Here is a 17,158-nt window from a genome sequence, read left to right as displayed (position 1 = left end):
CCGCCGGTGCGCCTCCGGGGAGCGGAGGAGGCGCTGAAGCGACGGGAGCGCGTCGATCCATTTTACGCGTATTACGCACAGCTTTACGCATTTTTTTAAAAGATGAAATATTAAAGAGTGACTTCTCCTGACACCTCCTATTGGACCTGACCCCCCCCCCCTACACACACACACACACACACACACACACTTCCCTGCAGGATGACTCGCTGCGGATTACAGTAGCGCAGGTCGGCTGGAGGGTCTGGTTTACTGAGGACACTCCACTGGAGAGCAAAACACGCGAAAGCAAAGAGAAGTCATGTCCAAAGAGCGGGAATTTCTGAGTCCTCAAAGAGCCAACAGACACTTAATCTATTTAACACCCGCAGGCTTCAGCCCGAGAGGGCCCTCCCGGCCCCCAAGAGCCCTCCACTGCCAAATATTTACTCTGTTGTTCAGCTCTCCATCCTCAGTCCTCAGCTGAATCCCACGGACTCTGAGTGGGTTTAGTTTAACAGAGTAAACAGGTCGGAGGGAGACTCAGTGAACAGCAACTGGTCACTGCAGACAAGAAATAAAATGATCAACAAAATTAAAGCATCTCCTGATCAAATGTGAATGAATGAATGAATGAATGAATGAATGAATCAGCCTCCACTAGTACATTCAGGGAGTTGGAGATACTCTGGCACTGTCTGCGGCTAGCACCGTGCTAACATGCTAAATTATGACGTCACACCTGGGGGGGGGGGTAAACAGAGACCGATAGTCTGACAGCCGAAAGCTCACCTGTTCAGGGCTCCTTGCTCTTAGTCTTGTGTTACTGGTGTATTTGTCTTTAAGCTATTTTTATTTTTATTTTTATTTTTATTTTTATTTTTATTTTTATTTTTATTTTTATTTTTATTTTTATTTTTTATTTTATTTTATTTTATTTTATTTTATTTTATTTTTTTATTTATTTTATTTTTAACTTTTACTTTTACTTTTATTTTTATTTTTATTTTTATTTTTATTTTTATTTTTATTTTTATTTTTATTACACAAATACATCTTCAAGAATAATAAAATAAAACCTAATAACTGCCTGACAATTGAGACGCTAATTTGTAATTTGAGTTTTCTGTGTATATTTAAGAACCGTGTGTGTGTGTGTGTGTGTGTGTGTGTGTGTGTGTGTGTGTGTGTGTGTGTGTGTGTGTGTGTGTGTGTTTATATATATCGAGTGTAACAAACAGTATCCCAACGTGTTGAATAAATTTTGTGAAATTATTGAATAAATAATCAATTGTTGTCTGAAAATAATTTTCCGATTAATTGTTCATAACTTTACAGATTTGTTTGAAATAAAACAAAAGTATTATCTTATTTATTTGAGCCATGATTGGTGAATTTTAACGGAAGCCTGGAGCCGGTCTGACGTCATACTGAAGCTTTTTATTGATCACATATACCCGGAAATAAAACCTGACTGGATGAGGGGCGATGTGATTTCATAAAATAAAGTGTTGCAGGACATAAAAACAACATTTAGATGACTTTAGTGTGAAAACTGAGCTTTTTAAAAGCGATTTTAAATAAAATAAAATAAAATAAATGGTGATTTAATGGTTAAATGTTTTAAAGCGTGTTTTCAGAGAAAGAGATGATCCATCATCTCACAAAGACTCCTCTGTCGCTCCCCAGTGATGCTCCTGCTGCACCTGCTGCTCCTGGATAAACACCATTATATAGGGCGGGGGGCAGTAAGGGGGGTGGGGGTAAGAGGGGGGGGGGCAGCCGAGTGAAAGTGTGTCGGGTTTGTGTGTCCGCGGCTTCAACGCGGTGTGTACCGATGGGATTTAAACCAACGTCGTGACTTCATGTATATGTTCAAGAGCCCAGATCGACCCCTCCCTCAGAGACACGACCCCTCCCTCAAAGAGACGAGTCCATAGATAATCATCAGGATTGATATTTGGAGGAGGATTAGGAAATTAAAAATGACCCAAAGTTCATTAAATCACTTTAAATCGTTTAAAACTGATTTTAGTTGTAATTTCTGATCAGGTAAAAAATCATGATTGAAATATTTAAACGTGAACTACTGATGTTTTATCTGAATGATTAGAAATAGAAAACCTTTTCAGAACCAAACAAATGTTCCTCTGGTTCTACATTAAACTGTTTGATCTCAATTTACCAAAAAGATTACTCCATTACAGAATATTATTTATTTATGAAGTAAATGATTAATTAATTAAATTGTTAAATAAGTAAATTTTATAGCACTAAAAAAAAAAAAAAAAGTTTGGCTATTGCTAAAAAGCTATGCAAAAGCCACAGATAAAACATTTTTAATTTCTCAAAATTCGTTTTTAAATTTACCAGTTTGGGATCAATAAAGTGTTATTTTATCTGAACATCAGGTAAAACATGTTAGCAGAATGCCAACAGAAGATCAGATTATGTTTAGCCTCGGGATTACAGCCTCAGATTACATAGGTGTATTACACGGGGAGGAAAAATATTAGATTTTGAAATTCCACGTGTTTTTATATTGAAAGCGCAACACAGCGTTCTGTCATTGGCCCCGCCCCCTTCCTCACCTGTTCTGAGAGCGATGGGGGGGGGGGGGGGGGCAGCAGCAGACGAACCAATCAGAAACCGTCTTGAACGAGTCGGAACTGTCGGGAGGGGACGTTACCATATGGTTTGTTTATAACGTGTCGTTTCAGTTTATATTCATGTTTAGAAACTATATCAGTTGACTTAAGTCATGTCAAGTCGTCCATTATTTAACTTTTAACTCTATCAGTGCTGAGTCAGCTGTGCGTCGAGTGAAATCCGAGTTTGTGGCGTTTTTACGCAAATCTGCCCCAAAAGCGGAGCCGCCGGCTCCGACTGACGCACAACCAGAACCAGCTGCGTCTTCTCAAAGTAGGCAAACAATAGAATTTATCTGAGTAGGTTTATTTGTATTCATCCATTTTCCAGCTACATTTTCTATTATGTTTGATTTTCAGTCATCGACCTGTGGAGGCTGTTGGACAGGAATGCGGAAGAGGAGGGAGCCTCCAGAAAAGCCAAATAAAAATGCATAAGAACCCCCAGATGACCCAAGTGTATGAAAACGTAAACGTTTACAAGGCAAATGTATAAAAATATAAACATACGCAAACGCATAACGACGGCAAATAAATCAGATTAAAGTCAGATTTCCGACTTTAATCTCACAATATAAACTGTGTTTTCTCCAGTGCTCCTAATCCTCCTGAGTAACTCACGCACACAAACACATATGTTTGTATTTATATTACACAGACATGCATGAACATGTAATCTATATCTCTTATTGGTTTATTGAACCCTGTAAGGATCAAGGATCAGAAATCAATTTCCTATATGTGTAACCACCCTGCTCTGCCGGTTGGATAAGGGATGGTTTAGGGTTAGGGTTAGGGTTAAGATTAGGGTTAGGGGTTAGGGTAGTGTTAGGGTTAGGGTAGGGTTTAGGGGTTAGGGTAGTGTTAGGGTCAGCATTAGGGTTAGGGTTAGGGTTATGGCTCAGGAGTCGAGGTGGATCACTTGTGTATTTATTCAACCACACACAAGAATAAACTGAGTGTTGGTCGGGACACAGGCTCCAACAACACCACAGCATAACAGCTCCTCTCTGCAGGACACTCACAGTGATCGTATAGTGGTTTGTGTGTAATTACAATAACATTATTCGCACACAATAATCACGTTCAACACTCACATTCAGCCTCATGTATCGGTTAATCTCATCCAGCTCAACCTAACTCCGTACTGTGGTGCTCTGCTGCCACCCTCTGGCGGTTATAGAACATAGCAGGTACCCTCTAACACACATGATGAACTAACAACACATCCGATCACAATGACTGACGTTCTAGGATATATTCTACATTCAAGATGAGCTGAAATATATGAAATATAAAATCATGAAATCATCATGAACTATCAAGATGATATGTTTCGACATGGGGGGGGGGCAAACACGTTTTTTCCGTTGATAAATATTATTTTGTTTGTAATAACCGGAAGCTGTTGACAATCTAACAACGTCTGACTTTGTCTCAATGTTGTTGTAGTTACCCACTGTGTCCACCAGAGGGCTTCACGATTACAGATCCTTCAACAACGTAGAATAATATTATCGACACGTCTCCCTAAATTACTTTGTTGTGTAGTTTTCCACGGAGTAGTTTTACACATATAAAGCTAGGAAATTCAACTTCAATATTATATGTGTCTTTAGGCTTTTAGTGATGTTGTACTTAAAGCACATCAGTACTTGTGTTAGATTAATTGCCTACAGCTGTTGTAGTTCCTCACTTTGACCACAAGAGGGTATCAAACGCATTTTAACGTCAAGAGCCTTCTGAATATTTTACCAGCAATTGAGTTTAACATGTCTTACTATTTGAAGTGTTTTCAATCGCAAACCTGCTTGAAATGCTAACTAGCATTAGCCCCCTCTCCCTTCTCGTTAGAGTTTCCTAAAGGTAAAGTAGATGATTGTTCTTCTGGGTTCGGACACGTAGAATGAGTAAAGCTAAAATGTGTAATACGGCCATTGACCACAGGAGGGCGGTGTCACCAAAATGTATTCATTTCCGGTGGTGGTCGATGAAAATAAAAGCATCAAACGAACAGGAAATTTATTTGATTCAATTTCAGTTTTTAATGTTTTTACATCGTTTTACACAATGGTTACCGTCCAGATGAAGACGATAGGGAGGATTAAGGGAGGGGATTCTTTTATAAAAACTTGTGTGTTAAATCTTAGGTCAAGACCAGGAAGAATGTTCAAACATTTTCAAATAAAGCAGAAGTTAGTACAGTCACTTGGTTCTAAACCTAAACATTATGGTCATGTTTCCTCCACCTGTGGTAACTTTAGGACGTGTTCCATTTCTTCCTGAAGATGAAGGAGAGTCTTGTTCTCATGATGTTCTGGTTCCCCCTCAGGGCTGTGAACCCCATAAATACAAGTTCCAAGCCAGGTAACAGTAGCTGAAGGTTTAGCTCAGAGAGATGAGAGGAGGAGGTTATGGGATCAAATCCCACCGTCGGATTTTAGATTTTCTCCAGAGTGTTGTGAATAATAAATACAACATCCAACCACTTTTCTGCATGTGTAGTCCGTTTCCTGAAACTCATGGTGGTGGGAGGAGCTTCTGTGGCGAAGGGGGCGGGGCGCAGGCGTGGGAGGAGCTTCTGTAGCCGCAGCATCTTGTTCCGGTTGGGAAGCTGAGCTGGCTCATCTCCATTGTGGCGGTCAGGCTGCAAGAAACATGACCATCGATCAGTGAATCGATCAGTGAATAATTCAGTGAAGTAATCAGTGGGGCTGTGTTTTCTGGCTCCTGTGGGCAGGACTGGGGTTTCAGTAAGTGATGAAAAGCTAATCAGTAGATTATTGATTTCATATTCGAGACGACAGTAATGATCCGAGCTGATCTGAGACCCGATCGGAACTGAAACTAATCGATCTAAGAGTCACGTGCTGAACATTAGGAATTAAATAGTTCCATTGTAAAGAAAATAAACTTATAATTCACAAAATATTTAGGTTTCAGTTCGCTTCTGCAGAATCACGAGATGCTGTTATTGGTTCAAATGTCCACTAGATGGCGCCACTGTATTTAGGATTAAAACTGGTGGAGCATCAGGGGCCATCTGAGGATGTGTGTTTAATGGACGAATATTTTTAATAAATTAAATAAGTTGGACCTTTTGCTTCATGTAGAACTTAATTTTACGGTTTTATTCACCGGAACCCCTTTTTTAAACTGAGATCAAATCCAAAGAGCTATGGCTATAGCTCGATAATGCTAAACTAATCTGAAGACTTGTTTAACTGTTTACTTTGTAATAAAACAAAATAAAATGCTGTGACATCACAATCCTTTCCTGCGGCCCTCAGGGGCCCCACAGAGCACTTTAATTATATTTTAATCCACTGGAGTTTCCTATGATTGATTCCAACTCTGTTGTTGTTTATTCTCTGTGATAAAAGAAAGTTGTTTACTTGGACTCGGTATTTATTCAACCTTTTATTTACACAATGGTGATTTTTTTAAATTTTTTATTCAAAGGGAATTAAAATGGTAATTAAAGTGTTTTCAGCTGTTTAAAGTAAATATCTGCTGGCTCTTCAGCTTAACTCTGAATATTAAAAGCATAAACTAACATCAAAGATTTTTAACCACGGAAATGCAAACATTACACGTCATAAGGTAAACAAGACAGACATAAATACAAACATGTTTACAGGACCGGAGGAGGCCCCAGACCAGGCCCCGCTTCGGGCCCCTTGTCAGGTTTGAACCTGATCTGGAACCGGTTCTATTAAAACACACATTAGATCATTTTCTCTTAAATTTATTTATGAATTCAAATTTAAATAGTTTATATGGTTCATAATTTGACTTTATTTATCGGTGACGTCACGCATTCGCGTTAAACGGCTTCACCTGCGTCCGGATAATAAATCGCTCTCACGTTCTGCTGCGCGTAAATCTCTCGTCTTCGTCTCTGACGTGATCCGTCTGACCGGCCCTGTTTATTTATGAACGCTCATGACGTCATGCTGTGTAAAAAAAAAAAAAAAAAACTCAAAAAAAACTTGAGCTCGTATTCCCAAAAACTAATTACAAGAATGTTGTTTTTTTTTTTTCTTCTTTTCCTCTCAGATGAGGAAATTTAAAATAAATCCAGTCCAGGTATGACTCACCCATCGGTCCTTTTGGCGCACAACGCGGCGGTGTGGTCTGCATCAACACCCCATTTGCACTTTTCTGCGCAACAAAAACGGTGCGCAAAGGCGCACTAAAGGTGCGTTCCCCCCCAGAGTCCTCGGGTCGGGACACTCCATATTATGGCAGAATGAAATATTTATTACTAATGGAGCCCAGGTGCCAGACGAACAGATGTCAAAGTGATGAATGCGTAAAAGTGTCGTAAATATTGTTGCTTTTGTCCCTCCGCTCGAACCGAGCCTGATGGCCTCCGCGGCGCACGTCGTTAACCCGCGTTCGTCCTCATTAAGGCCGCGCTAAAGTTACCCCGAGAAGCGCGAACCCGCCCCGAGACTTTACTGGTGTCACCCCCGCTCGGGCCGCGAAGGTCAGAGGCGCGTTAAAGGCGGGTTCCGCACAAAAACCGGAGGAACCTCCCGGGAAACGTTCATCAGGTCGACCCGGATCTCTGTCTGTGACACACACACACACACACACACACACACACACACACACACACACACACACACACACACACACACACACACACACACACACACACACACACACACGTGTGTATCTGATTGCACGTGTCAGTCAGCATTGAGGACAGTTAGCTCAGGATGACAGACCTCCAGCCCCTCCGTGAAACGAGGACTCACCCCCCCCCCCACCCCCATTACAGCCGATTAGTGGTGACTTGGATTTCCCACAGGATCTTACTGGGAGCAGAAACTCGGGGACTGGGAGCGTTCTCCCCACAGCTCCTCTGAGCAGCAGATTGGAAAATCCGTTCCACAGATATTTATTTTCGGACCACAAAGAAGTTCCAGTTGACGGATTTCTGTGAACGCGTCTCAGCTCATCTCCCTCCATGGAGATGCGTTCAAGTGTCGCCAAAAGTCACGTTTGATGTCAAATCAATCCGCGTTATTGTAAGAAAACCGGGCTATGACGACAAAGCAGTGCCTGGAAAAAAGACCCTAATAATAATAAATATAATAGTAATATTATTACTAATAATAATATTAATAATAATAATTTCCAGCTGATTTATGTTCAATGATTTAATATCCAATAAAATTGCATCTGATTAAATATTTAATCTATTCAATTTAAACAAAATTCCATGTTAAAATTTTTAATTTTAACACCTGAAATTTCATTTCTAATAATCCTTCTAAACTTCTGACGCGTTCCATGTGTTACAGTAAGTTAAATCTGTGAGATCAGCAGATAATAGTGTAGTGTAGTAACCTGTGATCTGTAGTTTGTACGTCGTTAATAATGAACATGAAAATGCAGAATCATCAATATCAACATCATTATCAATGGATTTTACAGAGAAATAATCGTTTTTTTCCAGATCGACCTGAAACTCGAAACGCTGAACGTTCATGTTTGAGGAGCTAAGAGCCGTTTTATGATGCTCTTCTCCTAGCCTTGGGTCACTTCATCACCTGGGAGCTGAAGGTCGTTTATCATTTGTTTTTCTATTGATCATCGTTCCATCTCGGCTAGAACGGTTTTCCTAGATGGGAGTGGATGGGGTGGGGGGGCTGGATGCTTCAGGTTCCACTGGATCCACCGGTTCAGGTTCTCGTTAATCCGGTTCTTACTATTATTACTACTAATATTAAATTTATTAATTAATAATATTATTACTTTTATTACTACTATCATTATTACTATTATTATTATCATTATTATTATTAATATTGTAGACGTCATCAAACTAGATCCACAGATCACATTAAACTGCTGGCTTTTAAGTTTTTATTCTACGTTTAATTAAGTAGAAAATATTTGTAATTTAATTTATTTTTCTCATTTGAGACAACCCCCCCCATAAAACAGCAAAAAACCAAACGCATCTCTGAATTTTAATTCCGTCTATGTTTTCCTTTGTAATAAAAAGGAGAACATAAATCAGCCAGAACCTTCACTACAAAACGGGCCGCGATCACATCCGGATAGGATGAACAAACAAAGGAGAGAACAAACAAACAAACAAACAAACAAACAAACAAACCTACAAACTTACAAACAAACGAGATATAAATCAAACCAAAGTCCAATAATCACAAAATACATACATGCATGTTTTTTATTTCCTTCTTGGAAGGGGGGGGGTCATTAATATTATTATTTACTAATTATTTACTAATAATAATACTGATCATACTGTAAAACGCATAAACTCTGAAACACGCAGCACCGATATGTGCGTTTACTTACATTATGAGTGTGTGTGTGTGTGTGTGTGTGTGTGTGTGTGTGTGTGTGTGTGTGTGTGTGTGTGTGTGTGTGTGTGTGTGTGTGTGTGTGTGTATGTGTGTGTCTTGAATGTGTCAAGTTGATGCTCCAAGTCTGACGTTAAAAACCGTAAATGCAGAGGAGATGTTTGTCCGTTTGGTAACAGCAAGACACACCTAAAACAGAAACAAACAAACAAACAAACAAACAAACAATAAAGAAGAACTCGGGTGTTTGTTTATTTGCTTGTTTTGGCGCAGATCAAACCCACATTGCGCAGGTGATGTCCAGGAGCGGAAACCTCCTGACAGGTGAGGAAGACCTCGGCCTGTCAGGCGGACTGATGAAGAGTCACCCAGTGCTGCCTTCAGGGCCGGTCTGAACAAATTCGATTTGGAGTCAAATGTCAGATCCCGGAATAATTCCTGAAAACCCGCGCGTCATGACGAACAAAAACAACAACAACAACAACAACAATAACAAGAGTCAAAATCTGTGTCAGAACAGACTTCTAACAATAATTCTTTTCGCCCTGTCGGGATTATTTCCCGCGACCCGGGTTTGACCGCCGGGACGCGCATCTTCATCTCCTCCCGTCAGTGGAGGAACCGACGGAGACCCGTCACCGCTGACCCGGAGGAACCCCAGTGGAAACACGTCCCCCCCCCCCCTCACCGTAAACATTATCCTTGACACATTAGCGGCCTGCGCCGAGCCGGGTGGGCGCAGAACGAGAAGGAGTCCAGGTTTAAGGACGGAACCGTGTCAACAAAGACCCATTCACCCCCCCACCCCCCAGATGGGTTCGAATCAAAGAACCGGAACCCGAGAATCCCCGAAAAACCTAAATTAAACCCGAGATTTTTTAAACCTAAACACGCGCGTTCACGTCAGCAGACACACATCATCACGTCACGGGTCAGCGGAGATGGGGGGTCAGTCACGCGCCGCGGCCTTTTTTTATTTTTTATTTTATTTTTTTTTAAATATGACAGCACGTGTCAGTCCGGAGAGAAGGCGCGCGGCCGCGAAAGACGCGGGTTTGAAGCTCGAGCCTGACGTGACAGCGAGAAATTAAAAATCAACAAGTCTGAATCAATCCCGACTTACTTAATATAAACTAGAGATGAAAGGAGCGGATGTTTGTTTGTTCTGGCGGAATGTTGACAAACACTAAAACGTTTCATGTGTTTTTTTTTTGATGCGCAAAATGAAAAGAGAATTAAAAAATAAAAACAAACGTGTGAAAATCCTCCAGAGGCACGAGACGCGTTTGTAGTCCAAGATGAAAGCCGCCATTCAATTTCCTGATTGGATGTCATCTGAAGGCTGGAAGCGAGGCTCGTGCGGTTGGCGCGTAAAAGCCAAAAGAATCCAAGTACTGTCCTGTCACCGGACTTCATTTTAGGTTGAAAACTTCAATATTTGTAGTGAATTTTTAAAAAAAAAAAAAAGTTAAAAGTAGAATTCCTGAACTGTAATATTTTAAGCAGGAATCTGATTTCACAGATTTTTTTTTTTTTTTTTTTTTGCGCATCTTTTTATTTATTTAACCCACATCCGATCCCAAACTGTTGAAACTCACATCTGTCCCGATAACAGCCGTGGTGGTGTATCCCCAGCTCTCTGATGGGAGAGACCGGGAGGGGGGGGGGTGAGCGAGCTGGGGGTGGAAAGAGCAGAAGTGGGGTGGAGGGGGTGGGGGAAACTTTTCGGACTTGTCATGTCAAACTTTTAGGACCAATAGGAAGGCACCTCCGAGCGACTCAACGCGAGTGGAACCAATGGGAGCAGCGGACGCGCCGCCGGTCCAGCCTCCCGATTCCAGCAGATTGAAATGTAAGCCTGTCTCCGCGCCGTCAGGAAACACACCGACTATTTTGTCCCCCTCGTTCCTCTCAGCTTCAAGGACGCGATTGTTTCTGGACAAGTGGACACGCTGGACGCGGAGCAGGATCCACGCAGGAGGCACAACGCGGACACCGTAGTCTTCATTTGCGGCTTCAACACGATGGGTGAGTGGAAGAGAGTCGGTCTCCTCAGGGGAGCAGCGGAGTGGATCCGGTCTGGGTGGGAGGTTTGAGCCCCAACTAATCCACAGACCAGGAGGATGAATTATTCCATTTACGCGTGAGTTTTGGCACCGGGGGGGGGGGAGGCTGACGCGGAGCCTCCACCGGGACCCGGTCCGATGACAGCCCGGTGCTCCACGGTCACGGTGGATCTTTTTTCGGGACCAAACTTCTAGAGATGACTTCACTGTGACTGGTTTTCTGATTGATAACTGATCGAATGAATCGATTATAGATGCTCCATAATGAAGTGTGGGTCACATATATCAGGCCTCCAGTGTGTGTGTGTGTGTGTGTGTGTGTGTGTGTGTGTCGGGCCTCGGTTCCGTCACTTCTCACCGCTGTGCCCGTTTGTTCCCCCCACCAGAGCCAGCCTTCGGGGAGGTGAACCAACTCGGCGGGGTTTTCGTCAACGGCAGGCCGCTCCCCAACGCCATCCGGCTCCGGATCGTGGAGCTGGCCCAGCTCGGGATTCGACCCTGTGACATCAGCCGGCAGCTGCGCGTCTCCCACGGCTGCGTCAGCAAGATCCTGGCGCGCTACAACGAGACGGGCTCCATCCTCCCGGGGGCCATCGGAGGCAGCAAGCCGCGCGTCACCACACCCACCGTGGTCAAACACATACGGACGTACAAGCAGAGGGACCCGGGGATTTTTGCGTGGGAGATACGGGACAGGCTTCTCGCCGACGGGGTTTGCGACAAATTCAACCTGCCGTCCGTGAGCTCCATCAGCCGGATCCTGCGCAACAAGATCGGGAATCTGTCCCAGCAGAGCCCCTACGAGTCGGGCAAGCAGGCGCCTCACCCGCCGCCGCAGCCCACGTTACCCTACAACCACTTATACTCTTACCCGACGTCCAAAGTGCCCACTCCCCCCGGCATGCCCACCCTCCCCGGACACATGGCCATGCACAGGATATGGCCTTCATCCCACTCGGTCACAGATATTCTGGGGATCCGGTCGATCACGGAGCAACAAAGTAAGAACGGATGCATGGAGGTGTGTGTGTGTGTGTGTGTGTGTGTGTGTGTGTGAGAGAGAGACAGAGAGTGAAAGTTTGGCTCAAGGCCTCCACGGAGAGGAGTGTATGCACGGTAGAATCTCAGCGCGCTCACACACACACACACACACACACACACACACACACACACACACACCAGGTCGGTTTAACCGGTAGTCAGAGCCGCTCCTGCGGCATGCTTTTCCCGGTCGCCCGGAGCCGCTCGCCCGGTCTGGGGAACCGGATCCTGGGCAAGAATCACAGCTTATGGTCGCTGTTTGTTCCGGAAGCTGACGCGCTGTCAGGATTCATGATAGAAAACGAATCCGAAACACTTCCTTTTCTGCGCTCCAGAAAATTATTAGCAGATGTTGGTGGAGCTCATTTAAAGCAGTTTGTTCAAGAAATGAATTGTTAAAAAAAATAAATAAAAAATAACCAGGAGCGATCTAAGGCTTCAGTCACAAAATCAGAGATTTCAGTGGAGGTGATTTGACGCACATGGAGACAGAAAACGACACAACAGCAGGCGGTTCCATCAGCTGATGTTTGAACTAGGATGTCAGAAGAAATAGCTGCTCCAGAAAAAAATAATTAAAAAACAAAAACTGTTCCTGAATGAGAGAAATACGACCCCCCTCCCAAACAGGAGGACGTTTAGTTCAGGCTAAAATGACCTCTGACCCCCAGGAGTCGTCTCATATCTCACAAGTAAAAACAGATTTAAAAAAAAACAACTTTATTCCTTTAGGCTTTAAATATCTTCATCTGATGTTTAAAAGTTTTAATAAAAGTTGGGGGGGGGGGAATTTCGATTTATGGTTGAAGAAAATATCAAAAACACGATAAACTCTTTATTTTAAATTAAGTCACACTTACAGAAATTTTTTTTTAAATTTCAAATTGTGATTTGGTGAATTTTACACGTCAAATGAAGTGAGATTGGACTCTTTACGCACCACGGATGGACTGGTGCTATTTGTGCGTCACATTCAGCGGTCATTGTTTCTGCAGCGGCCTTTCCTGAAAGCTCTTCTCCTCTCTTTCTCTTCTGCCTCCAGTTAGTGACTCTCCATCCTTTCCCAGCGCCAAACTGGAAGAATGGAGCGCCATTAGCAGGACTAGTTTCCCCGCAGCGAGCTCTCCGCTAGTCAATGGTGTGGATAAACCGCATTTAGAAGCTGAAGCAAAATACACACAGGTAACAAACGGACTCATCACACCTCTGCAACCCAGACAGCTCCACCGGCTCTCAGGGGTCACCTTGTATTGATCAAACATAGATTATCTATTTACAGTCACCTCCTCTGCGTCAGCGCGCTGCCTTTTAACTTGATCTCTGTTGGGATTTTGGTCGGACCAAAGAGCGCGTCCTGCGCGGCCGCTGACAGTCCGCGCACCAGTCAAATCACCCGCTATTCACCGGACGGTCAGTCGTGATCCTCACTTCCGCTGGAGTCTAAAAAAAAAATATGGAAAAAAAATGATCGGCCGATAAATTAATTCACTGATCTGTCTGAGGAGCTCAACTCTGTTTTAATATGAAGAAACGCAGAAGCGGATTTTAATCTGAGAGAAATTAAAATTAAAATTTATACGGAAAAATCCTTCATTTAATATAAACGCTTGAAATTAAAAATATTCCCTTAATCAGAAATAATTCAAAGTTGTCTCAGCTGGATTTACTTTAATTTTATAATTTACATCGTAATTCTTTTTTTTTCTATTAAATTATTAAATTACACATTAAATTACTGCAATATGTATTTTGATGCAGTTATTTTTTTATTGACCAATGGAGGGATGGCGCGTCACCGCGTTTGTGCGCGTGCACGCTCTGATTTTGATTTATTTTTTAAAATCAGCCGCTTTAATCAGAAAAATGATGCGTTCAAGGGTGTCAGGAGAACGAGGACGAGAACAGAAGAGAGGTGAAACACTGACAATTTTAAATCTGGAGGTGAAACATAAAAACACTGGAGGCCAAATTAAAACTAGGATTTTAAAAAAATCTATGAGAGAAAATGTAGTTAAATTAAAATCAAGCCTTTAAATCATTTATGTTCATGTGCCGATTTTAATTTTTTTTCTTCCAGATTAAAATCGAATTTAATTCTCAATTTTTTAAAAAAATTTATCCTGTAGAACTTGTTTAAAGACGCGTCAATATTTGTAAGTCAGGACTCAGAGCTCCAACGGCTTCATGAAACTCTAAACAAAAGAAAAATGCTGGAAATATATTTTTTCGCGATTTATCTAGAAACGAAACAAAAGCATCAGCGCGTCACGCAAAACCATTTCAACGAATGACGTCAATAATCCCATCATTCATCTGAGTGTTCGAGATGATAACAGATATGATAAAACCATAGATGTCAGTTATGACGCAATTATTAATTTTCTTTTTATTTTAGGTTTATATTGTTTATAAAAATTAAATGAAAAAAAAAACACACATCCAAATTCTAAAATATATTATAAACTACATATTAAACTACACATGTAGTTCATGCATATATGTAGTTTTACACACACGCATACATTATACATATATATATATACACACACACACACATGCATTATATACATGACATACATATGCATACATGCAGTATACATGTACACTTGTGCACACATATATTATATACACATATATACATATATATAGACATATACACACATATATATCACCAACGTGATATAATCTGACATAAGAACACATTTTAGAAAACTGAATTAACTTTATTAGTCTGCACTCAGTGGTTTTCTAAATGTACTGCATGCCTGTACATGTATGTGTGTAAATGTGTACATGTACTGCATGCATGTCCATCTTTGTGTATATATGTATGCATGTGTACATCACGTATATACTGCACGCGTGTACATGTACTCCATGTATGCGTCATGTATATACTGCACATGCGTACATATACTGCCTACATGCACATCTATGTGTCTGTACATGTACTGTATGTACACGCGTGTGAGTGTGTGTTTGTGGTTCTTTTCACGAGCAGAAGACGTGAGAATCTTTGTGAAAATGTTTGGACTCTTGGATTTAAACATAAAAATTTACAGTCATTTTATGTTACAAGCTAGTTTATGATTTCAACCAGCTCAAAGCCAACAAACACCCCCACACACCCACAGCGTGAGCACACGCAAAACCAGTTTCTCCTTTTAAAAATCACCACAGTCACCGGTTGGAGCCCGGCTCCTCCGGCCCGCCGTCGTGAACGCCGTGAAGACGTGACGGCGGCGGAAAGCGTAGGTTCAGAGTTTCCCTCCGACCACCCAGGGAGAAACTCGGCCTCGCCGTCGAAACGCTTTGGTGAATTCCTCCAGTTAAGTCCTGTCGCCGTGCCAGAACGCCGAGGCCATTCAGGCTTCTCTATCATATTTCTCTCTTCCTGCCCTTTCACTCGCAATCTCTCCTGACATCTGCTGTGTGGCGCCCGACCAGCGTCACCGTCTGACGTCCCACCAAAGAAAGAAAGAAAAAAAAAATCACTCGTTTCACTCACAAGCAGAAAAAAACTCATTAATAGTGAACAAAATGGTGAAAACGGGTTTGAATGTGACTGGAATTTAAAGTTCTGAAGTCTTTGAACGCATCTTTTGACATAAAAATGTTTTTGTTGACTTCTTTTCTCTGTCAAAAAGTAACGTTTGAAGACAAACTTGTGTCACAACACAACTATTAGACCGATGTCTTCTGTTGCTCCCACGGATCGGAGCCTCGTCTTGAGATTATTCTGTAAATCCTGGTTTTAAATATTCATTCAGGTTTAATTTAAAACATTTTCTAAACATGGATTCACGTCTGCGGCGTCTTGAGGTTGAATCGGTGGAAAAATTGGAAGAAAAATTGGAGATAGATGAAGAATAAAATGTTTTTTCCCGATGTCTGTTGGACACGAACTGGATGGAGATGAAGCTTTGATTGTAAAATGAAAAACAAAATCAAACATTATTCTACAATAATAATGTGCCGGTCGGGGTCAGAGGTCGTCCTGACTCTCTCCTCCAAGGTTTGATTTTGTAAGGAGTGAGGATGAGGAAGAGGAGGGTCAGTTTCTGCTGGATTATTCCAGATTTAATCTGTTGTGGGACTCGATCCCGTCCCCTGGTGCTCTAACGCTCTTCTCCCCCCCCCCTGCAGACGCCGAGTGGATTGCCCACAGTGAGCAGCTATGTCACGGCGCCCAGCATCCCTCCCTACCACCCTCCCACCCAAGTGTCACCCTACATGGGGTACAGCGCCACCACCTCGGCCTATGTGACCGGACCCACGTGGCAGCCGGCCAATGGCAGTGCTCTCTCTCACCACAGCTGTGACATCGCCGCCCCGCTGGCCTTCAAAAGCATGACGGCCAACCGGGACGCCGTCCACCCGGTCGCCGCCTCGGCACTGTGAGGCCCCCCCCCCACACACACACCAACCGGTCAGGACTGACCCCCCCCCCACTCTCAGGACCCACATTTGTGTCAACACTCAGACCAAAGAAGGAATAAACAGTTTTCAACCAAAACTTGCGGGACAGGTGTACCGAAGGAATCCGCACACAAATGTCTCTGGGCAAAAACGGGGTAACGTATAAGTTCACCAATCAAAGAGGGAGAAACACGGAGGGAGCTTATCCATGTTTTTATATGTTTGTACTCTTTTGTGTCTCTTCTCTGCAGCGTTAGCGTCTAAAAGCTCCGGAGAAGTTTATTTATTAGATTTAAGGTACGTTGAATGAAGTGCAATCGGCATCTCCAGGCACGTTGACGCAGAATTGGCTTTTTGCTGTTGGAGCATCTAACAAATGACAAATGTTGCACAATGAAATTGAATGTATCTTATTAAATTGTTTTGGCTGTTAAATCGTCGGATCCTCAGCGGGTTTATTTATGTCGCACCACACCTTCCCACACCACTGAAGCCTGTTTTCCATGAAGCTGGAAGCTGCTTCCCATAAAAGAAACGGAGACGTTTCGAGGCTCGGAGCGGGTCGGCGTTCCCCACGACTGATCTTCACACCTCGTTTGAGGAAGCTGATCAGGAGAGCTGTCAGCGAGAATGTGATTGGTTTGTCTCCGCGCGAAGC

The 17,158-nt window shown here is 42.7% G+C and overlaps 1 protein-coding gene across 1 annotated transcript; it reads left to right on the top strand.

Moving 5' to 3' along the window:
• The first annotated feature begins 10,645 nt into the window (after window positions 1-10,645).
• On the top strand, window positions 10,646-16,924 carry pax9 (paired box 9). The gene is made up of 4 exons (XM_068338855.1): window positions 10,646-11,002; window positions 11,427-12,041; window positions 13,124-13,263; window positions 16,228-16,924. Exons 1-4 carry the CDS (start codon window positions 10,999-11,001, stop codon window positions 16,480-16,482), a joined length of 1,014 nt encoding a protein of 337 aa, XP_068194956.1. The 5' UTR covers window positions 10,646-10,998; the 3' UTR covers window positions 16,483-16,924.
• The last annotated feature ends 234 nt before the right edge of the window (window positions 16,925-17,158 follow it).

This window comes from Antennarius striatus, chromosome 17, assembly GCF_040054535.1.
Source record: "Antennarius striatus isolate MH-2024 chromosome 17, ASM4005453v1, whole genome shotgun sequence".
NCBI classification, from domain to species: Eukaryota; Metazoa; Chordata; class Actinopteri; order Lophiiformes; family Antennariidae; genus Antennarius; species Antennarius striatus.
Note: the sequence above shows the minus strand (reverse complement) of the source record. Positions and strands in the feature narration are given on the sequence as shown.